The 24,068-nt window shown below is 51.9% G+C and overlaps 1 protein-coding gene across 5 annotated transcripts in view; it reads left to right on the forward strand.

Annotated features, from left to right (window-relative positions):
* The window catches only part of RYR1 (ryanodine receptor 1), a 118,950-nt gene that overhangs the window by 20,704 nt on the left and 74,178 nt on the right, over window positions 1–24,068 (forward strand). For all 5 annotated transcript variants that reach the window (XM_036276091.1, XM_036276092.1, XM_036276089.1 and 2 more), the window contains 19 exons: window positions 393–585; window positions 1,520–1,736; window positions 3,529–3,633; window positions 3,857–3,960; window positions 4,430–4,513; window positions 5,272–5,579; window positions 6,399–6,601; window positions 7,883–8,057; window positions 8,228–8,436; window positions 11,227–11,621; window positions 12,770–12,902; window positions 14,251–14,411; window positions 14,806–14,971; window positions 18,051–18,137; window positions 18,290–18,516; window positions 19,813–20,425; window positions 21,873–22,136; window positions 22,466–22,666; window positions 23,014–23,125. In XM_036276091.1, the coding sequence (XP_036131984.1) occupies window positions 393–585; window positions 1,520–1,736; window positions 3,529–3,633; window positions 3,857–3,960; window positions 4,430–4,513; window positions 5,272–5,579; window positions 6,399–6,601; window positions 7,883–8,057; window positions 8,228–8,436; window positions 11,227–11,621; window positions 12,770–12,902; window positions 14,251–14,411; window positions 14,806–14,971; window positions 18,051–18,137; window positions 18,290–18,516; window positions 19,813–20,425; window positions 21,873–22,136; window positions 22,466–22,666; window positions 23,014–23,125 (3,957 nt within the window). The remainder of the gene's footprint in view (window positions 1–392; window positions 586–1,519; window positions 1,737–3,528; window positions 3,634–3,856; window positions 3,961–4,429; window positions 4,514–5,271; window positions 5,580–6,398; window positions 6,602–7,882; window positions 8,058–8,227; window positions 8,437–11,226; window positions 11,622–12,769; window positions 12,903–14,250; window positions 14,412–14,805; window positions 14,972–18,050; window positions 18,138–18,289; window positions 18,517–19,812; window positions 20,426–21,872; window positions 22,137–22,465; window positions 22,667–23,013; window positions 23,126–24,068) is intronic.

Consider the following 24,068-nt stretch of genomic DNA (forward strand, 5'->3'; position numbering starts at 1 on the left):
ATTATCAAGAACCTAGCTCTAGAGCTTCCAGAATCCTGTCCCTAACGCATTTCTCCAGAACTCTGACCCCAGAGGATATATGACCTTAGAGATCCCAGAAAACTGCCTAGATCATTGTGACCTCTGATCTTTGACTTCTGACTCCACAGGATTCAGAATCCTAACTCCAGGAAGGCTTTCACCTCTGACCCCAAGCTTTCAGGAGCCTAGCCTCAGGGGAGCCTTGACCTCTGCCCACTGCAGAGCTCCGGAGCCCTCTGTGGGAGCTCATGACCTTAGGTTTCCAGGATCCAAACTCCCTAAGATCCTCTGATACCTGCCCCTTGTCTCTTGAGATCATTGACCCCATGGGACCTCTGACTTCTGCCCCTTCCCTGGTGACCCCGGTGCAGGGCACGTGGCGCGCCCGGTGACTTCCCCGGGGCAGCACCTCCTGGCCCCGGAGGACGTGGTCAGCTGCTGCCTGGACCTCAGCGTTCCGTCCATCTCTTTCCGCATCAACGGCTGCCCCGTGCAGGGCGTCTTCGAGGCCTTCAACCTCGACGGGCTCTTCTTCCCTGTCGTCAGCTTCTCAGCTGGTGTCAAGTAAGGACTTGCCCCTGTCCCCTTGCCAGTCCCCAGAACTAGGACTGTCCCAAATAGCTTCCCCAAACACCCCGTAGCCTCTAATGAGGCCAGGACCCAGCGGCCCCCTTCAGGACCGACTGGTCAGACCTCGGAGTGAAGGTCCCAGTGACCTCTGCATGACCCCAGATGCTTTCAATGTCCTCCCAGTGACCTCAACTTCTCCCCTTCTCCAGATTCTTCTGGTGACCTCCAAGGGTCCCCACAATTTCACAATGACCTTCTAAAAACTTCAGACTCTTAAACTACCTCAGACTGTCCAAATGACTATGTTATTCCAGTGACCTCCAAATGACCCCAGAATGTGACAATGATCTTCAAATGACCCCGAAACCTCCCCATAGTGCCACAATGACCTTGGACTCTCCTAATGACTCCATGCTCTCGAAAATGTCTCAGTGACTCCAGCATCTCTCAGTGATCTTTCAGTCACTCCATAATGTCCCACTGACCCCTCAGTCACCCCAGATATTTCTAAGACCCTCTCCACAAGTCGGCCTTTTCCCACCACCCCCAGGCTCTGTGCATGGCTTTCCAGTCACCATTCAGCTCGTAGTTACACCAGATTCTCAGCGACTCCCAAATGATCTTCACGGTCTCCCCAAAACCTTCCAATATCCCCAATGCTCTTGTGACCCAGCTCTTCCAAAGGACCTTCCAATGACCCCACACTTTCCTCCTTTGACTTTCCGGTGATTCCCATTGATCTCAGGCATTCTTTTCGACCTTAGAATATCCTTTCTGACTCCTAAATAAGCTTCCTCATCCTATGACTGTCCTGTGGTCTCAGGTCTCCCCAGAACCTTCCACCAATCCCAGCATTGCTCCCTCACCCCTACTGAGCACCGACTCTCCCCCGTCACCTGCCCCACCAGTGACCCCACTCTCCCATCAGGGTGCGGTTCCTTCTTGGTGGCCGACACGGCGAATTCAAGTTCCTCCCCCCGCCTGGCTACGCCCCATGCCATGAAGCTGTGCTCCCAAGGGAGCGACTCTATCTGGGACCCATCAAGGAGTATCGGCGGGAAGGGCCCCGGGGGCCCCACTTGGTGGGCCCAAGCCGCTGCCTCTCACACACCGACTTCGTGCCCTGCCCTGTGGACACGGTCCAGGTAGTGCCTGCCCCGCAGGGCTTCCCCGGTGAGGCCGACGCCCTTGGAGCCGGGAGGTGGGGAGCCGGGCTGGAGGTTCGGAACCTTGCTGTTTAACAGAGAGAGACACCGAAGCAGAGAGGAGGCAAAGGACTCTCTCAAGGCAGACCCCGAGATTCAGGGAGTCCCCACTATAACCCCTAAGGAAAGGACTATTATTGCCCCCAATTTACATCAAGGAAAACAAGGCCCGGGCAAGTGAAGCAGCCTGTGCAAGTCACACCGCTGCTCTGCTCCTCGGCGGTGTGACTCCGAAGTCTGCGGCCTTGGCCACCAGGACTTGCTGGGCACCTCTTCGATTCCGGGCCGCTCCCGCCACTCTTACCCAGCTGACCCCCACCCCTCCGGCATGTCCCTGCAGCAGGGGAGTTACGTCATGTCCAAGAGACTGGCCACACTCTGGCCAGTGTGGCTCAGTTGGTTGGAGCGATGTCCCACATATCGAAAGGTTGTGGGTTTGATCCCTGGTCAGGGCACATACCTGCGTTGCAGGTTCAATTCCCAGTCGGGGCTCATACGAGAGGCAACCGACTAATGTTTCTCTCTCTCTCTCTCAAATCAATAAGCATGTCCTTGAGTGAGGATTTTTTAAAAAAAGAGAGAGACTGACTACAAGGGTTTGATTTTCAATATGTCACTATGGGCAGGTAGCTTTACCTCTGTGTGCCTCAGTTTCCTCATCTGAGACGGAGGATAACAATAGAACCTACCGAATAGCATTGTTGTGGAGATTAGACAAATAAATCTGTGCAAAGTGCTTAGCACTTTCCTGAGTAAACAGTAAGTACTCAATATGGTTCTTGTTAGTAATAGTAGTAACAGTAGTAGTAGTAGTCGTCATATTTCAGGGATGAGCTTGTCATCTGCCTGTAGCCAGGACAGAGCCCTGCGCCTCCTCCTTGAGGTCTCCTTCCCCAGCCCTCCAGTCAGCCCACTGAGCCTCCTGGACATCCCTCCACCCTCCCCTCTCCATGGCCCACCCTGGCTCAGCCTTCATTATCTCCTGCCTGTAGAACACCATTGACAGAAACATTTATTAGGCACCTACCATGTGCTGGGCATTTAAATAAACGATATAACATTTCATAGTTTATGGAAGTGATTTCACTGAATCTGTATGAGGTATTATGAGTTAGGTATTGTTCAGATCCTCACTGTACAGAGAAGGAAAGACACTTATCCATTCCTTCAGCTAACATTTCCTGAGCATCTCCTCTGGGCCTGGCTCTGGGCTGGGCAGGCCTGGCAGATGGCAGGGACTGAGGAAGCCCAGGTCTGTCCTCATGGGGCTTCCAGGACATGGGGGACATGGGGGAGACAGACCCATTTCCAGATTATCTTTTTTAATCCTCACTCAAGGATATTTTAAAAAAATTTATCTTCAGACAGAGTGGGAGGGAGAGAGAGAGAGAAACATCGATGTGAGAGAGACACATCGATTGGTTGCCACCCGCACAACCCCAGCCGGGGCTGGGGATGAACCACAACTGAGGTACATGCCCCTGGCCGGAATTGAACCCGGGACTCGCTGGTCCGCAGGCCAACGCTCTAACTGCTGAGCCAAATCGGCCAGGGCCAGATCATCCTTTAATTCTGATGATGCTAAGCCTTTACTTAGCTGTTGTCAACCCCGGAGTCAGGGCAAAGTGATGGGGAGCAGGGCTTTGAATAGCAGAAAAGGTCAGAGCGTGGAAGAGGGGTCACGGTGCAAGCCGGAGGGAGCTCAGGTGCTCACGAACGTCTTCCTCTCCAGATTGTCCTGCCTCCCCATCTGGAGCGTATTCGGGAGAAGCTGGCCGAGAACATTCATGAACTCTGGGCGCTGACTCGCATCGAGCAGGGCTGGACCTACGGCCCGGTGAGGGACTGACTGTGCAGCATCAGGCTAGACTCTCTGGGGAGGGGCTTTGGCTCACTATTGGGAGGGGCCGGTGGCTGGGGGAAGGGCCTTAGGGCATGGGGCAAGGGGGTGTCCTTGGGTTTCCAGTGGCAGAACTAAGGGCAGGAGGTCAGGGGTCACAGTCTGGGAGTGTTGGGGAAAGGGAAGGGGAGCCCGGAACTTGACCCTGTGGTCTCTCCAGGTTCGGGATGACAATAAGAGGCTGCATCCGTGTCTTGTGAAGTTCCATAGCCTACCAGAACCTGAGAGGAACTACAACCTGCAGATGTCGGGGGAGACACTCAAGTGAGGGGGGTGCCGGGGAGCAGGGGCTGAGCCTGGCTGCTGGTGGGGAGGAGGGCAAGGACAGACAGGGCAGTGAGACAGAGACAGAGGATGCGAGAGAGGCAGAAAATGGCAAAAGGAACAGAGAGGAGGGGAGGCAGGGCTTGTGAGACAGAAACTGACATAAGGCGAGAAAGAGACAGGCAGAGAGTGAGGTGGTCAATGAGAGAAAGAGAAAGGGGAGATACAGAAACAGACAGAAGGAGGCAGACGGAAAAACATGAACACAGTCAGACATACGGACAGAAATGGGGAAAGACAGGAGTCAGAGTGAGAGACCAAGACAGAGAGGTGGGAACAAAGACCCAGGGAGCTGGGAAAACGATATGGAGAGAGCTGGAGACCCACAGACAGAGGCGACGGGGCTGTGGGACAGGGACCAGGGGCAGGGGGCAGGGTGGGGTGACCCTGTCCCCCACCCTTACCCCAGGACACTGCTGGCGCTGGGCTGCCACGTGGGCATGGCAGACGAGAAGGCGGAGGACAACTTGAAGAAGACAAAACTCCCCAAGACGTGAGTGTGGGCGACCCAGGTCCCAGCTGGGTACCAGAGTGGGGCTGGGGTGGTTGAGGGATGTTGTTGGCAGCCTGGGGTCAGAGAAGAAAGGGCCACGTGTCACAGTGAAGGTCATAGGCTCAGGGGTCAGGGCTCCGGAGTCGTGGTCCTCGGGAGGTGTCAGGACTGCGGAGTTGAGTCCCAGAGGGGGCGCGGGGGAGCGTGGGGCCCAGGTCGAGCCCTGCCGTGGAGGCAGGAAGATGAGAGCAGAGGTTGTGGCTCTGAGTTAGGGGCCAGGAACCCATGGAAAGAGGCGACAGGTTGTCGGAGCTGTAAGTAAGGGATCCTAAAATGACAGGTGAGAGGTCCTGGGGATAGAGACCAGGGTTCAGAGGTCAAGGACTCTCAAGCTAGGAGTCTGGAGCGGTAGGGTCTTAGGCTCAGAGGTCAGAAACCTCAAAGCTCGAGGTGAGAGGTCAGAGCATTCCAGGGTCAGAGACGAGGCTCCCAGAATCAAGATCAAGAAGTCACAGAAGCCAGAGGTCAATGAAATCAAAGCCTTTGCTAGGGTCACAGGATCCCGGGGTCAAAGGTCAAACATCTCCAAATGACTCCGGGAGTCCTAGAAGCCTCATGTCAAAGATCAAAGATCAGAAATTCATAGACTCACAGCCCCTGGGATCCTGGGAACAAGGGTCAGTTCAGAGTCAGGGATCCCATAGCACAGAACCCAGAGTGGAGGTGAGGGTCCCTCACCAGCCCCTCCACACCCGTAGGTATATGATGAGCAACGGGTACAAGCCAGCGCCGCTGGACCTGAGCCACGTGCGGCTGACACCGGCACAGACGACGCTGGTGGACCGGCTGGCAGAGAATGGGCACAACGTGTGGGCCCGAGACCGTGTTTCCCAGGGCTGGAGCTACAGTGCAGTGCAGGACATCCCCGCGCGCCGAAACCCGCGCCTCGTGCCCTACCGCTTGCTGGACGAGGCCACCAAGCGCAGCAACCGGGACAGCCTCTGCCAGGCCGTGCGCACCCTGCTGGGCTATGGCTACAACATCGAGCCGCCTGACCAGGAGCCCAGTGAGTGCTGACCTCCGGCCCCTGCCCCGGCCCCCTGATCTCTGGGCCAACTCAGCCTCTGAATGGGCTATATCTGCAATACTGACCCTCTCCTCCCAACGCTGACCCTTACTCTGACCCCTACTCTGACCCAACCCTGAACCTGATCTTGACCACTGACCTTGACCTAACTCAAGCCCTGCCTGGGCTATGGCTATAACACTGAGCCACTAGGCCAGGAGCCCAGTGACCCTGATCCCAGACTCCAACCCCTGACCCCCAACTATGACCCCTAACCCCTAACCTCTGGACTATAGCTACAACATGGAGTCACCCAACCAAGGTCTCAGAGACCCCTACCTTGACCCCTGACTCATTACTGACTCCTAATACCAGCCTTGACCCCTAACCCTGGCTATGGTCCCCAACCTTCAATTTCTCAACCCCTGGCTCCAACCCCAGTTTCTATTTCCTCCCTGACCCTGACTCTGACGTCCTCTTTTTGATCCAGCTCTCAACACTTGTTTCTAAACATCAACCTTAATCTTGACCCTTAACCCCAGACCATGGCCATGACTGAACTGACTCTCCCTCTAGGTCTCTGTCAGTATCTCTTCTCTGAGAGCTCTGACTGCTAAAGACAATAGGGCAGGAGCCTCACTCAGTAGGTCCCTTCTACCTTTCTCTGGCTAGCCTGAGATTCCCCAATTCTTCTCCTCTAACACCAAGCAATTGTCCTTCCTCCAGCCTTACCTTCACTGGTCTCTCCTACCAAGCTCTCAGTGTCTTTGGATCCACTCCCCACTCAGCCTCTTTGATTCTTCCTGGCCCCATTTGTAGGTCTGGTGGAGAGCCAGTCCCGCTGGGATCGGGTGCGCATCTTCCGGGCAGAGAAATCCTATGCAGTTCAGAGTGGCCGCTGGTACTTCGAGTTTGAGGCAGTCACCACAGGCGAGATGCGAGTGGGCTGGGCGAGGCCCGAGCTGCGGCCTGACGTGGAGCTGGGAGCGGATGAGCTGGCCTATGTCTTCAATGGGCACCGTGTGGGTACTTCCCTGGGCTCCACTCTGCCAGGCCCTGTGGTCCCTCCCACAGCTCACCAGCCCTGCTTCTTTCTGTGTCCTATTCTGCCAACCCATCCCTGCATCTACCTTACTACTCATCCATCCATCCATCCATCCATCCATCCATCCATCCATCCATCCATCCATCCATCCATCCATCCATCTACTCATCCATCCATCCATCCATCCATCCATCATCCATCCATCCACCCACTCATCCATCCATCCATCCATCCATCCACCCATCCATCCATCCATCCATCCATCCATCCATCCATCCATCCATCCACTCATCCATCCATCCATCCATCCACTCATTCATCCATCCACCCATCCATCCATCCATCCATCCATCCATTCACTCATCCATCCATCCATCCACCCATCTATCCACTCATCTATCCATACATGCATGCATACATACATACATACATACATACATACATATATCCCTCCACCCATCCATTTGTTCATCCTTCTTCCTTCTTTCTCTGTCCATACATACATCTATCCATCATCCATCTCTCTATCCAATCATCCATTAATCCATCCACAAATCCAACTATCCATCCATCTACTCATCTGTCCCGATAATCACTTAATCATCCACTTTTATTCATTTGTTAGTTCGGCCACCCACCTATTCAATGAATTTGCAGTTGCATTTATCTATCCATTCATCTATTCACTAATTTAATGTGTGCATCCACCAGTTTATTTATTTACTTGTCCACCTGTCCATCCAACCATCCATTTATCTATTTGTCTGTCTATACTTTCCTTCTTCCCTGCATCAACCCATGTAGACTCAACTTCCATTTCATTCTTCCATCCAGCCACACACCTGCTTCCCATCCATCTTATTACCCATTTACCCATTCTGGGGGCATATTAGATGTATATGGGTCTGTAATGGGATGCTGATAGGTCCCTTTTATCTTTCCATCCCTCCACTTGCTGCTGCCCCCAAACCCCCACTACCACTTTGATGGTCCGCACAACCCCAGCCCCAGCCATGGACTCAGTAGAGAACCCAAGCAGAAGGGAAGCAAGAGTGTAAAAGCCTGTCCCTTACATTTCAGGGGTCATGGGTGCCATGTGGGGGAGGAGAGGGGACACTGAGGATGACACTGTTCTGTCTCATGTACCCTGGACCTGACGCCTTGCACATGTATCGTCACATGTCTCTCCTTGTTTTCTTATGTCTCCATCTCTTTGGGTGTCTCTCTTATGCCACGTCTCGCCCTCGCCTCCTCACAGGGCCAGCGCTGGCACTTGGGCAGTGAACCATTTGGACGTCCCTGGCAGTCGGGTGATGTTGTGGGCTGCATGATCGACCTCGCAGAGAACACCATTATCTTCACCCTCAATGGCGAGATCCTCATGTCTGATTCGGGCTCCGAAACAGCCTTCCGGGACATTGAGATCGGCGATGGTGAGGGCCGGCCTCAAGGCCCCTTTCTGGTTTTCCTCTGTCTGATCTGACTGTACACTGCCCCCTACAGCCTCCTGATTGTCAGTCCCTTCCTTCCACGTTATTCCCTCCCCACAGGCTCCTGCCCTGCCCACCTATCTCACCCCTGCCCACCTGTCCCCTCCCACCAGGCTTCCTGCCGGTCTGCAGCTTGGGACCTGGCCAGGTGGGTCACCTGAACCTGGGCCAGGACGTGAGCTCCCTGCGGTTCTTTGCCATCTGTGGTCTCCAAGAAGGCTTTGAGCCATTTGCCATCAACATGCAGCGCCCGGTCACCACCTGGTTCAGCAAAAGCCTTCCCCAGTTTCAGGCTGTGCCCCTTGAGCACCCCCACTATGAGGTGAGGACCGACCCCACTCAATACCCTCTGATCTGCCTCCAGACCTCATTCTTCCCACGATTCTCTTCCCTGAGTTTCTTCTTTCCTTCAACAAACCATGTACAAGGGGGTGTCAGGGTCACGGCCCCCAGGGTTGCCTGGTAGGGTGTAACCTTGGCAAACCACAACCTTTCTGAGCCCCAAGTACCTTGCCTATAAAATGGGGAAAGGGAGGCTGGATAAAGTGACCCCAGTGGAAATTTCCAGTCCTTATAACTATCTGATCGTAGAACAAGGTTTAAAGACATATGATCCTTGAGTACATTTGGCACCTTCCTTATTAATTGTTATTTGTTTGTTCATTTATTTGTTTTTAGTATTCTAATTGTTAGACTCCAGTGTCTTTCCTTTCTCAAGGTGGAACTCAGGGTCAGACTCTTACCATAAATACCCCCCAATGACCAAAGTGCTAGTCCACTTCTCAATCTGGGCAGAAATTCAGTTCTGTGTGACTGAGGTTCAGCTTTAGAATCAGACAGCCCTGGAGTTGGCCTCTTACCTGCTGTGTGGCCTCTTGCCTTGGACATATGACTGTCTCTTCCTGGACCCCAGCTTTCCCTTCCAAAGCGTCATTTGGATTTCCCTCTCACATAATCCCCCTTTCTTTTGACCGAATCGTTGGAGTAGGTTAGAGACATCAGACCCCTTTACCCCTAAACATTTCAATATGCATTTCTACAGAAGGGGCTATGGTCTCACAGAACTGCCTGCATGCGGTTATGAAACACTGGACATTTAACATTGATACATACTATCACCTAATTCACAACCCATATTTAAAATCCATCGATTGTAGCACCAATGTCCCTTTTTATTTTTCTGGTCTAGGATCCAATCAGGGTTACATGTTGCATTTAGTTGCTATGTTTGTAGTCTTAAAGTAGAATGTTTCTGCGCCTTTCTTTGTCTGTCATGACACTGACGTTTTGAAGTGTACAGGCCAGTGATTTTGTAGAATGTCCCTCGGTCTGGGTTTGTCCGGTGGTTCCTCGTGGTGCGGGTTCTGTGTGTTGGGCAGGAGTCCCTCAGCAGTGACGCGGTCCAGGCTCTCAGGGGGCACACTCTCAGGAGGACGTCGCTGTATCTTATCACTGTTATGTTCACTTTGACGCTGTGGTTAAGGTGGCGTCTACCACACGACCCCACTCGAAAGTCACTCTCGTTCTCTTTGTAATTACTGAGTCATCTGTGGGGAGGCATTTTAAGACTAGATAAAAATGGCAGGGTTTTCAGCAGGGAAATGTCCAGTGTAGATCTGAGCTTTGGAAAGGTTCCTATTGACAGGGGAGTGTAGGAGGTGAGAGCAGAGGCAGAGACCGGAGAGGTGGCTGGGCCAGGAGAAGATGGAGTAGCCATGAACTTCCCAATTCCGGCCACTGCCAACAGTGTTCTCAACACAAAGAACGGAATGCGAGACGGCAGTGAGAAGGAATGAACTAGTATACACAGCACGTGGGCAAACCTCACAGACGTAATGTTGAGTGAAAGAGCCAGTTTGGATTTGTCTGACGATTCCTCGTGGTCCAGGTTTTGTGTATTCGGCAGGAATATTCCACAGCAGTGATGCTGTTCGGGTTCTCAGCCAGACATACTGTGGGGTCCCATTTACAGAAAGTCCGAGAACAGGCAAAGCTAATCTGTGGTGTGATATTTCAGGAAGGCGTTACTGTGAAGGACATAAGTATAATCACTTCAGACATTTCACTCGTGGGGTTGATTTCTCGTTTTCAGCCTTTATGGACTGTAATGGAATTCGTTTCCAATCCTATTATACCTGGTGAGATTTGCAACAGCAGCGAACCTCACATCTGCCATCGAATGATTAACTGGGACACGGCTTTAGCCGCTGACATAAATGCACACTGCATTCAGAACCAGAGAGCACATTATACTAACCAGAGCCTGGGGTTGAGTGTGCTTATTGCAGGACTGGTATTTCTTTCCTTTGAACTGAACCAGAACACTTTTGAGAGTCTGAACTTGGAGCACACTGGACAGGTAGCTGTCTCTCTGCCTGCTTCCTTCCCTTATTTAGGCCAGGTCGGTGCGTTTCCCTCGTCAGAGCCCCTCACGGCCCTTGAGAGGGTAGAGACTAAACAGGCACCGAGGGGGCTCCCGGAGGCTTGGGTCGGTTCCGTTTCTCCGTCTGGGTGCTGGGCACACAGGTGTGTTCACTCTGAAAACTCAGTGTGCTCTGCACTTGTGATGTGTGCACTTTTCTGAGTGCTGTGTTTTTCTGGGGAGCCCTTATGAAACTCTGGGCTGCTGTCCCCCGAGAGACCAGGACGGAAAGGCCTTTGCTCTGTTCACGGCTGTGTTCCCAGCACCTGGAACAGTGGCCGATACACAGTAGGTACTCAGCAAATGTCTGTGGGCGGATGGAGGGATGGACGGGTGGATGGACAGATAGGTAGATGGACAGGTGGACGGGTGGATAGATGGGTGGGTGAATGGATGGATGGATGACTTGGTCTGGAGTAAGGCCTGTGCTTAGGTAGGTTTTGAAAGCTCCCCAAGTGATCCCAGTTTCTGACCAGGGCTGCCACCGTACCAGGTGCCCGGACAAAGGTTGGCAGAGGGTTGACCACACCCCATGTGCTCCATGGGAGGAGCACCTCCCATGGGGACACCTTTGGCTGATTCTCACACAGGTGCTCTCAAGCCTAACGGTGGCTCGGTGGGTAACCAGGTTTAGGACCAATGGCCTAGCCCATCCACCAGGCTCAGTGTTTCCCGGCCCCCTCCCCCCAGGTGGCCCGTGTGGATGGCACTGTGGACACGCCCCCCTGCCTGCGCCTGACCCACCGCACCTGGGGCTCTCAGAACAGTCTGGTGGAGATGCTCTTTCTTCGGCTGAGCCTTCCAGTCCAGTTCCACCAGCACTTCCGCTGCACCGCGGGGGCCACCCCGCTGGCATCCCCCGGCCTGCAGGCCCCTCCCGAGGACGATGTCTGGGCGGCAGAGCCTGACACCGACTATGAAAACTTGCGCCGCTCAGCCGGGCGCTGGGGTGAGGCTGAGGGAGGCAAAGAGGGACCTGCCAAGGAGGGGGCACCCGGGGGCCCCCTCCAGGCTGGAGCAGAGGCCCAGCCTGTCAGGGCAGAAAACGAGAAGGATGCTACCACAGAGAAGAACAAGAAGAGGGGGTGAGTCGAGGTGGGGCAGGGTGGGGCCTGAGGTCTGTCCTGGGATCCCCAGCTAGGCAACCTCAATAACTTGAGAAACCCCATTGTATCCCAAAGTGTCCCCATATATGTTAAGCAGATCAGAACACTGAGGGACCCTATCATGTCTCAAGTGAATGCTATTATTTTCCTAGGGAACTCTAATTTCCCAGGGAATGTAAAATTGGGGTATCCCACTATATCTATGGAGGACTCCACTGTCCTTGGGGTACCTGGTGGGTCTCAAAGCCTTTCACCCAATGGGCTTCATTAACCATAGGCACTACAAGGAGGACCTCAGTGTCCTGGCAGAGTTGACCGTACCCCAAGCTATCCCAGTGAACACCAGTGGTCTAAATTTTTTTTTCTTTATTAATGTTAGAGAGAGAGAGAGGAAGGGAGAGAGAGATAGAAACATTGATGAGAGAACATCGATTGGCTGCCTCCTGCATGCCCCCCGCTGGGGCTTGGACCCACAACCTGGGCATGTGCCCTGACCGGGAATCAAGCCAGCAAGCTCCCGGTGCATGGTCAACGCTCAGCCACTGAGCCACAGCGGCCGGGCATCCACTGGTCTTCTAAATCAGGGTCATTTCTTTGTCTCAGATGTACCCCCAAAACAATTTCACGGGATCCCTTCAAAAGGCATTAAACTTGCCTTGAAATGAAAGCTGCTCTTCCCGTACCGTGGCAGTGGTTTCCAGCGGGATATAGTTCTGTGTCCTTCCAGGGTATTTGGGAATGATGGGAGACTTTGGTTATCACGGTTTCAGGGCTGCTGCTGCTGGGGTCTCTAGGGGTTCTTCTTGCTTTCTGTGTACGAGCCAGCGCCACACACGAAGAACTGTCCTTTGCGTGAGAGGAATGCTGACTTAGGGGGACCGCTGTGTCTCCATGTTCCCAGCCGCACTTCTGATTTGGGGTCAGCCAGCACCCGCAAGCACAGAGCGCAGAACTGCAGAGTGAGCTAGGCTGGCGCGGCTGGGAGTCCCACCTTCTCAAGGCGAGGCCTTGGGAGTGAGGACTGGATGGAGTTAGGCCGAGGTGGGAGGCACGGATGCTGTGGTCAGAGGGACTGGAGGCCTGGCTTGAGCGCTGGTTCTCACACCGCCTCTCCTCTCCACCACCAGGTTCTTATTCAAGGCCAAGAAGGTCGCCATGATGACCCAGCCACCTGCCACTCCCGCTCTGCCCCGACTCCCTCGAGAGGTGGTACCCGCCGATAACCGCGACGACCCTGAGATCATCCTCAACACCACCACGGTGTGAACCGGGCACCTTCGGCTTCAAGAACCCCTCATATCTCAGAATGTCAGGCTGTGATCCCCAGTAACTGCCCATACCTCAGTATACACTGGGGACCTCAAAATACAGCACATACAGATTTGATCCTTTGAGCTCCTAGACCCATAGAGCTAGGGGCAGGCCTAAAAATTGCCGAGAACACTAGGAAGCTATAAAGCTCACTAATGTAACTCCCAGGGATAAAAAAAAAAAAAATCCAAAAGACAAACCAATATAGATTTGGGACCCCAATATTTGTGTTCACCCATATAAACTCAATATATTCCTTTTTTTTTCTATTTCTTCTTCTTTTTTCTTTATTGATTTTAGAGAGAGAGGAAGGGAGAGGGAGAGAGAGAGAGAAACATCCATGAGAGAGAGCATTGATTGGCTGCCTCCTGCATGCCTCCTACTGGGGATTTGGCCCACAATCTGGGCATGTGCCTTGACTGGGAATCGAACCGGTGACCTCTTGGTGCATGAGTTGACACTCAACCACTGACCCACACTGGCCGGGCTCTTTTGTTTGTTTGTTTGTTTTAATCCTCATCTGAGGATATTTTTCCATTGATTTTCAGAAGGAATGGGAGTGTGGGGGGGGAGACAGAGAGAAAAACATCGATGTGAGAGAGACACATCGACTGGTTGCCTCCCACACAACCCTGACCAGGGCCAGGGACTGAACCGTAACCGAGGCATGTGCCCTTGACTGGAATCAAACCCGCAACTCCTTGGTCCATGGGCTGACGCTCTAACTGCTGAGCCAAACTGGCCAGGGATCCATATATCCAAATATAAGTTATTCTAGTGTATTCCTGGGAAACAAAATTTACAATTATTCCAATAGTTTTGGGATTCCCCAAATCTGGAGTATTTTCTAAGACAAATAGCTTTACATTAGGATCATGGGTGACCTGGGTGCCACTTGGGTAATTCATACCACTGCTCTGTGCCTTCTTGTCTACGGAAGCTCTGTGTTTTCCCACCAGTCTAATGAGGATAAACATTGTACCCACTTGATGGTAATTGTAAGGTAATTTGTGAGCTAATTAGGGAGCTGTTCATTAGCCATTATTTATTTATTTATAGCTTTGGTGTAACCTGAGGAGAGACCCAAATTTGGGGGTATCACAAAATAGTCCCAAAGGATTCCTGAGTTTAGACGCAGAAACAGAGGGACATAGACCCAAGGGGTCTCAAATCCAGCGACTTCTTGTTAAACTCCCAGAAGACACCGAGAGTCCAGAGAAAGCCACTTGAAGTCCCGGGGAAGGCAGGTGTCACCATCCTTCTGGACTAACTCCTGGTGCCCCCTTTGCCTCTCCAGTACTATTACTCCGTGAGGGTCTTTGCTGGCCAGGAGCCCAGCTGCGTGTGGGTGGGCTGGGTCACCCCCGACTACCATCAGCACGACATGAACTTCGACCTCAGCAAGGTCCGGGCAGTGACAGTGACCATGGGGGACGAACAAGGCAACGTTCACAGCAGGTGCCAGGGAGGGGCGGGGACTGTGGGGTGGGGGGGCGGGAGGTCAGCGCTGGGCACCTGTTCCTCCTCTTCCTGTTTCTTTTCCTCCTGCTCTGCTTTGTCCCTCCTTCTCCCCCATTTCTATTTCTTCTTTCCTGTTTACTCCTCCTTTTTCATCTCGGCCTCCTCTTTCTACCTTACCTCCTTTCTCTGTTCTCCTTCTCACTTCCCTTCCTTCTCCTCCTTCCAGACACCCCACTCCGAGGGGCTCAGGGTCTGGGGTGGGGGTTTCAGTGCTCAGAGATGCAGGCGGTGGAGGTTTGGGGATGAGCCCTGCGGTCAGGGTATCTGGGAGCTGGGGGGAGGGGGAAGGTTGGCTCCGGACCCGTGCACTGACCACCTCTGTCTCCTCCAGCCTCAGGTGCAGCAACTGCTACATGGTGTGGGGCGGGGACTTCGTGAGCTCCGGGCAGCAGGGCCGGATCAGCCACACAGACCTTGTCATTGGCTGCCTGGTGGACTTGGCCACTGGCCTCATGACCTTTACAGCCAATGGCAAAGAGAGCAACACCTTTTTCCAGGTGAGCCCAGACCACTGCAACGTAGCAATAGCATCATGTCCCAGCATCCTGGGGAAACCTTCCCAGGCACCTCTGAAGGCCAGATCTTAGAAAGACAAGACAAAACAGCACCTGGTCTGTCCTCAAGGTTGGCAAGAGTTGGGAGGCCCTGGGGAAACCGCCTAGGTGAACCCCCCGTTGAACTGAGGCCCAGAAAGGAGGAGGTAGAGCATAGCTTTGTCCTTACAGAGAGGTCCATACTCCCTCTTAGGCAGGCGCCACCAGTCACCACCTCCCACCAATCAGGGAACACCCTAGGTGGGCCAGAATCCTAAGGTGGGCTTTTCCTTTTCAATGTTTTATTATATGAAAAATTTCAAGCATATAGCAAAAGGAAAGGAATTGTACAGTGAACATCCATATACCCACTACCAAGAATCTATCATCCATGTTTTACTACAGTGGCTTCATCATATACTTATTTACCTATCTAGCCTTAATCCATCAAGGTTGGATTTCAGAAAACTTAATTTTAAATGGAGAACTTTCAAAATATACAAAAATAGAAGAGCATAATAAACCTCCATGTTTCTGAGTGAGCTCTTACCTGGTATAGCCAATCTGCCTTCACCCCACCCCCATGACCACCTCACTGCCACGCCCACTGGGTGACTTTGAAAGAGATCCCAGACATCCGATGCTTTCCTCTCTTTTTAGGCTACATCTCCAAAAGGTAAGGATTCTTTTAAAAAGTATAAGCACCATACAACTATCACCTTTTTAAAAATCCTAATATTTCCTGAATATCATCAAATATCCAATCCATGTTCATATTCCTCTGGTTGTCTCAAAGACATCTTTTAACCATTTGTTTGAAATTTAAATAAGGGTATATATTTTATTTTATTTTTTTAACATCCTCACCGGAGGACATTTTTCCATTTTTTGTTCAGGTAGAGTGGGAGGGAGAGAGAGGAAGGGAGAGAGAGAAACATCGACGTGAAAGGGACACATCGAGTGGTCGCCACCTGCACAACCAACCAGGGCCGGGGACAAACTGCAACCGAGGTACATGCCCTTAGCGGGAACCGAACCCGGGTCTCTCCGGACCACAGGCAGATGCTCTAACCGCTGAGCCAAACCGGCCAGGGCAAGGGTATATATTTTAATTGGTTGCTATGTCCCTTGAATATTCTTTTATATGTAGACTCTCTCTCCCTCTTGTCCTTGAAATGTATTTTTCTTTTTTATCCTCATCCGAGGACATTTTTCCATTTTTTGTTCAGATAGAGTGGGGAAGAAAGAGAGAGAGAGAGAGAGAGAGAGAGAGAGAGACATTGACATGAAAGGGACACATTGAGTGGTTGCCACCTGTACAACCCAATCAGGGCCGGGGACAAACTGCAACCGAGGTACGTGCCCTTAGTGGGAACTGAAACTGGGTCTCTCCAGACCACAGGCCGACACTCTAACCGCTGAGCCAAACCGGCCAGGGCTGAAATGTATTTGTTGAAGAAACCAGGCTGTCTGACCTGCAGAGAGCAGATCCCTGGGAATTTGTTAGAAATGGAGAATCTCTACAAAAAGATGCTCAGCATTACCAGTCATCAGGGAAATGCACATTAAAACCACAATGAGGTATCACCTCACACGAGTCAGAATAGCTATTATCGAGAAACCAACAAGTGTTGGTGAGGATGTGGAGAAAAGGGAACCCTTGTGCACAACTAGTGGAGTTGCAAATTGGTGTAGCCACTATGGAAAACAGTATGGAGGTTCCTCAAACAAACAAAAACCAAGATAGAACTGCCGTATGACCCATCAATCCCACTTCTGGGTATTTATCTGAAGAAATACAAAACACTAATTTGAAAAGACATATGGACCTCTATGTTCATTGCAGCATTATTTACAATAGCCAAGCTATGGAAGCAACCTAAGCGTCCACTGATAGACAAATGGACATAGAAGACGTGGTACACATATACAATGGAGTACTGCTCGGTCAAAAAAAGAATGAAATCTATGCATTTGTGACAACAGGGATCGACCTAGAGGGTATTATGCTGCAGAGAAAGACAAATACCATAAGATTTCACTTATATGCGGAATCTAAAAACCGAAATAAATGAACAAACAAAGCAAAAATAAACTCACAGATACAGAACAAATTGGTGGTTGCCAGATTTTGGAGGGGTTGTGTGGAGGATGAATGAAAATGGTGGAGGAATTAAGTACAAATTGCCAGTTATAAAAATGGTCAGAGGGATGCAAAGTGGAGCACAGGGGATACAGTCCGTAATATTGTGATAACTGTGTGGTGTCAGGTGGATACTAGACTTACCAGGGTAATCACTTTGTGAGGTGTGTCACCAGGTTATACACCTGAAAATAGCATAATACTGTATGTCAACAGTAATTGAAAAGAACATTTAAAGACAAATGCAGACCCGCAGGCCTCTCCCCAGGCCCACCAACTCAGAATGTACATTTAACAGAGCCCCGGGGATTCTCTGTGTGCACTGCCATCTGGACCGCGTGGGCTTGGCTCCCCGCTGCCAGGATCTGGCTGATGCATCCCTGCGGCAGCCTCTGAACATATCCCTCTGTGCCCGTATTTCCTGTAAGCTGGGAGACGGGTGCAGAGGTGCAATTAGATTGAGGTTTGGTTTTGGCAAGGCTGTTTCCCAGATGGTGGTGTTTGTTGTGGTGGAAGCTGGGTGAGTTCCAGTGGGAAGATCAGAAGGGCTGGGGGAAGGGGTAGTCAGAGGACACTTTCTGGACTTTGGAGAATGAGTATGCTTGGGAGAGAAATGGGAATGGTATTCGTGGTGGGGGACATGATGTGTGCAGAGACGAAGGCGACTGGTTGCCCCCGCTGGAGTTGGAGGAGCTTGTCCTGGCTGGATCAGAGGCCATGCAGCCCAAGGGCAACCTCAGGGCCACCGTGGAGTCTACAGTGCCTTCGTTTGCATCCGCAGATACCAGCAGGATCAGGATGGACCATCAGCCCCAGAGTTTGGGTTCCAGAGTCAATACCACCTGCAGCTCACCCTCTTGCCCACCCTCTTCCTCACCCTGCCCTGTTCTCCCTTGCCAGGTGGAACCCAACACGAAGCTCTTTCCTGCTGTCTTTGTCCTGCCCACCCACCAGAACGTCGTCCAGTTCGAGCTGGGGAAGCAGAAGGTAAGAGTGCAGTGAGGGACCGGCCGGGGTGGGCGGTGTGGGAGGTCAGGCTGGACGAGCAGCTGACGGGGAGGGGGCCACAGGGAGGTGTCCCTGGAACCAGGGGGGCAGGATGGAGGGCTGGGAATCCTGACCATGCACCATGCCCCCAGAACATCATGCCGCTGTCGGCCGCCATGTTTCTGAGCGAGCGCAAGAACCCAGCCCCGCAGTGCCCGCCGCGGCTGGAGGTGCAGATGCTGATGCCCATCTCGTGGAGCCGCATGCCCAACCACTTCCTGCAGGTGGAGACGCAGCGCGCTGGCGAGCGGCTGGGCTGGGCCGTGCAGTGCCAGGAGCCTCTGACCATGATGGCGCTGCACATCCCGGAGGAGAACCGGTCAGGGCCAGCCCGGCTGCGTGGGGCGGGGGGTGGGGTATTGCAAGCAAACCGTAGGGTCTGGGTCCAACTCGGTGCCCCTCACAACTACCCTGGGACTCCAGACACCATTCCAGAAGGCCCCAGAGCTATCTTATTGTCCCCAGATAACACCCTAGGGAGCCTTAGATCCATCTCAGTGGGCCCCAGACACACCTCAGGGGACCCAGGTATCCCCAGATACACTCCAGGAAACTCCAGACCCACCTCAGGAAATCCCAGGCCCTTCTCAGTGGACCACAGGCCCAGCTCAGGGGACCAGAGACAGTGTCCCAAGGGGTCCCAGACCCACCTTCCAGGGCTCCAAAACCATCGCAGGGAGCGCAGACCCACATCAAAGAGCCCCCCCCCACACACACACCCCAGGGGCCTCAGGGGCACTGCAGAGGGTCCTGGGCATTACTTGGAGAGGCCTGGTGCACTGCAGGGTCTCTCGGGCACACCCAGGAGGACTTCAGATGTATCCCATGGAGCTCTCCGAACCCCCTCCAGTTCCCCAGCCACACCTGGATGGACACGTGGTCCCGTGGATGGCAGGAATGCTCTCAGGGACTCTGAACAGGACCAGGAATCCCAGACTCTCCCCAAGAGGCTTCCGACATGCCTCATCTCTCCTTTGTTCATTCATTTGGCAAATAGCTTTGAGCTCCTCCATGCCTGCAGCATTCCAGGCTGGAAACACCAAGCCCTTGTGAACGGACATTCAAGTCACGCTCATGTATAACTCAGTGGACTCACACGCATCCCAGAGGCCAGACACCTCCATTTATTCAGTCAACAAATATTTATTGAACACCTACTATGTGCTAAGTCCTGTTTAGAATATAGAAAAAAAGAAAAAACAAAAACAAAAACAAAAACCAGGCAGGAATGTCCTTGCCTGGTGGTGTTTACATGCTAGTGGTGCTCAGACACAAACAGGGTACTCAGACCTGCCTGAGCGGGGTTCAGGCCCAATCTGGGATCCCAGATACAGGTCAGAGTCACTAGATCGTCTCCATAGAGTCTCAGATACCCCAGAGTGTCAGGCATTCACAGGGGGGCCCCCAGACCTCCGAGAGACTTCCAGAACCATTGAGAAAGGCCTAAAGCCAGCTCCATAGGCCTCACAGTGACTTGGCCCAGGGGAACACTGGGATTCCCTGCTGGGGCCGCCAAAACTCACCTACACACCTCTTTGCCTCTCTGTGGTCTGTGTCTCTGTCTCCCACCTCCCCTGCCCGCTCTGTCCCTGTCTGTGGCTCATCGTCGCCACAGGTGCATGGACATCCTGGAGCTGTCTGAGCGCCTGAACCTGCAGCGCTTCCACTCCCACACCCTCCGCCTCTACCGCGCCGTGTGCGCCCTGGGCAACAACCGCGTGGCGCATGCTCTGTGCAGCCACGTGGACCAGGCGCAGCTGCTGCACGCCTTGGAGGACGCGCACCTGCCGGGCCCCCTGCGCGCTGGCTACTACGACCTCCTCATTAGCATCCACCTGGAGAGTGCCTGCCGCAGCCGCCGCTCCATGCTCTCCGAGTACATCGTGCCCCTCACGCCGGAGACTCGTGCCATCACCCTCTTCCCACCTGGAAAAGGCGCGGATAACGGTGCCCCCCGCCACGGCCTGCCTGGCGTTGGCATCACCACCTCGCTGCGGCCTCCGCACCATTTCTCACCCCCCTGTTTCGTGGCTGCCCTGCCAGCTGCTGGGATGGCAGAAGCCCCAGCCCGCCTCAGCCCCAGCATCCCCCTGGAGGCCCTGCGGGACAAGGCTCTGAGAATGCTGGGGGAGGCGGTGCGAGACGGTGGGCAGCACGCACGCGACCCTGTCGGGGGCTCTGTGGAGTTCCAGTTTGTCCCTGTGCTCAAGCTTGTGTCCACCCTGCTGGTAATGGCTTCCTCCTGCTTTCCTCTGTCCCACTCTCCCACAGTCCAAATAACCTGTCCATACAAACATCAACTGCCCTTCCATCTAAGCATCCAACCAGCCGTTCATCTCTCCATCTCTCCATTCTCCACTTTCCATGTACCCCTCCATCATCACTCATCCTCCATTCACTTTTCCTTCTACTCATTCATCTGTCATCTATTCATATATTTATTAATCTCTTCTTTCCATTCATCCACCCAACCGACCATCATTCATTCATCTATTTATCCTTCCATTCTCCAACCACATATCCATCCATGTATCAATCTGTCCAGCTTTCAGTCTAGTTTTCCCTTCAGCTTTCCATTCACTCACACAGCAGTTCATCCACTGTTCCGTTTACTCGTCTATCTACCTACCCATTTACTTATTAATCTCTTTCCTTTCATACATCCAATTATCATCGTATTTCTACCTATGCATTCATATATCCGTGTATACACCCATGCACCATCCACAGATCCATTCATTCTTCATCTTTCACTAATCTGTCCACCCATACATATAATCTCTCTATCCATATATATTTTCCACCCATCTACCCACCTACAAATCCATCAACCCACCTACACTCATTCATCCACTCACCCATTCACCACCGTCTATCCATCTTTTATTTTATGTACCCTTTCATTCACATACCCATCTAATAATTCATATGTATACCTACCTACAAATCCATCCAACTTTTCATAAACACATTTATCCATCCATTCCACCCCATCCCATGACTCTTTACTCATTTATCTGTCTACCCATTCACTCATTTGCTTGCTCATGTATCTGTCAAACCATTCATTCACCTACCCACCTATCCATACATCATTTGTCCTTCGTCATCCATTCACCCATCATCTTTTCCTCTACCTTTAACTTCACCTCTCCATTCCTTACCCACCCACCCATCCATCTTTCTCCCCTTCAAACCCTTACTATTCCATCTACTAATGCAGCCACCCAGTTCTTCCCCCATTCATCCATGTTTCTCTTTCCCTTTTATCTACCCACTCTCCTTTCATCTGTTAGCATCTCCATTATGTTGACTGAGAACTGGTATATGCTGAAGGCTATAAGGGCCTCCATTAGATATAGGGTGTGTCCTGCTCCAGAGGCACATATGCGCAAGCTTGGGAGAATAGACACTTACTTATAAGGGGAGATGTGCTCATGTTTGGCTATGTGGTCTGGGCCACGTGGGTGGGACACAGGATGTGGGTCTGGGGGAATATTAAGGAGGATGAATGTCAGGTCAGGGGAATGCCATTCCTGCTTGTGGGAGGAACCATCTAGCCAATGCAGGAATGAATCTGCCATGTGCAGGAGAAGCAGGTCTGGGAAGTGATGCTGGGACTTGATTATGGAGGCTCTGCAGGCTACAGTGAAGGACCCAGGCTTTGTCCTATAGGTGATGGGCATCTTTGGCGATGAGGATGTGAAACAGATATTGAAGATGATCGAGCCTGAAGTATTCACTGAGGAAGAAGAGGAAGAAGAGGAGGAGGAAGGGGAGGAGGAAGAAGACGAGGAGGAGAAGGAGGAGGATGAGGAGGAAGAGGCACAGAAGGAGGAAGATGAGGAAAAAGAGGAAGAGGAGACAGCAGAAGAGGAAAAAGAAGGCTTGGAGGAGGGGCTTCTCCAGATGAAGTTGCCAGAGTCTGTGAAATTACAGGTGGGCTGGTTTTTCTTGTTTTCCAACCTCCATTCACCTGGGGTGGGAGACACAGTGGTGAGGCTTGCATCTGGATTTGTCCTGAGACAGTGGGGAGCTAGGGAGGCGTGTAAAGCAATGAAGTGCTGCTGGCTTGGAATGATGTCTCTGGCTTCCAAGTGAGAAATGAAATGAGACCATGGAGAAATCTGGCTTAAGGATCCAGGCAGGAGATGATGGTGGCTGGACAAGGTCAGAGCCATTGAGAGGGGAGAGAAAGAAAGAAAAGTTTCAAGGGAGTCCTGATGGTCTTACCATCATCCCTCCTACTGCATGGTGTTCTCCCACAGATGTGCCACCTGCTGGAGTATTTCTGTGACCAAGAGCTGCAGCACCGCGTGGAGTCCCTGGCAGCCTTTGCAGAGTACTATGTGGACAAGCTCCAGGCCAACCAGCGGGACCGCTATGGCCTCCTCATGAAAGCCTTCACCATGTCTGCAGCTGAGACTGCCCGACGTACTCGCGAGTTCCGCTCCCCACCCCAGGAGCAGGTCCTCTGATCCCTGACCCTGGCTGGCCTTACTGTCTAAACCCCAACCTCAATCTCTCCCCTACTCTGATGACTAATGGTACTCAACCTCTAAACTTGTGCTTGATCTCTGACCCTACTGATATACTACCTCTTACTCTCCTACCTATGCTAAATTAACTTGACCTCTGAGTCATCCAGACTGACCCTGACCCCTTTCAAACCTTTAGTCTCCCAGATATTCTTTATTAACTCACACTTTAGCTTAAGACCTTAGTCAGGAACTCACAATGAGATCTTTGATCTTTGACCACAGTGTTCCTGCCCTGGGGTCTCTGACCCTCATTCTAACCTTTGACCTTCTCCTAGATCAACATGCTAGTGCACTTCAAAGATGGTCAGGAAGAGGAAGATTGCCCTCTCCCTGAGGAGATTCGACAGGATTTGCTCCAATTTCATCAAGACCTGCTGGCACACTGTGGTAAGGAGAGGGGATCAGGGAACCCTCCTCCCAAACTTTCTCCTGAGACCTCTCCTGAAGTTTCCCTAAGATTTCCTGATCTTAAACATCTATGGTAGTGGTGCTATGTAATTGTTGGTTGGTTGAATAAATGAATGAATGGATGAATAAATAGATGTATTAGTGAACAGACAGATGATGAGTAGAAGGAAATGTTTATATGGGTATTTGGGTGGATGGCTATAGACAGAGGAATGAGAGTGGGGAATGGATAGATGGATGACCTCCATTGTTCCTGATGAGAAGTCAGCTGACAATCTTATTGAGATTTCCTTATAATGTGTTGTTTTCCTCCAGCTGGCTTTCAAATTTTTCTCTTTACCTTTGCCTTTAAACAGTTAGAATATGATGTGTCTAGGTGTAGAACTCTTTGAACTTACTGTACATGAAGTTTAATTTCTTGCATGTGCAGATTAATATTTTTCATGAAATTTGGGACCTTTTGGTCATATTTCTCCAAATATTTTTTCTGCCCTTTTCTCTTCTTTTCTTCTGGGACTCCCATTATGCATATATTGGTACACTGTATGGTGTTCTACAGATCTGTGAGGCTATTAGTTTTTCTTCATTATTTTTCTGTTTTTTTAGACTAGATAATCTCTATTGTCCTACCTTCAAATTCACTGATACTTTCTCCTGCCAGTTCAAATATGTGGCCATAGCTCTCTAGTGATTTTGTTTTTTTTTCCTCACTAGAGGACATTTTTCCATTTTTTGTTCAGATAGAGTTGGGAGGGAAAGAGAGAGAGAGAGAGAGAGAGAGAGAAACATTGACGTGAAAGGGACACATCGAGTGGCTGCCACCCGCACAACCCAACGAGGGCCGGGGACAAACTGAAACCGAGGTACGTGCCCTTAGCGGGAACCGCACCCAGGTCTCTCCGGACCGCAGGCCAACGCTCTA

Source organism: Molossus molossus, unplaced genomic scaffold (assembly GCF_014108415.1).
Source record: "Molossus molossus isolate mMolMol1 unplaced genomic scaffold, mMolMol1.p scaffold_m16_p_21, whole genome shotgun sequence".
In the NCBI taxonomy this organism is placed as follows: Eukaryota; Metazoa; Chordata; class Mammalia; order Chiroptera; family Molossidae; genus Molossus; species Molossus molossus.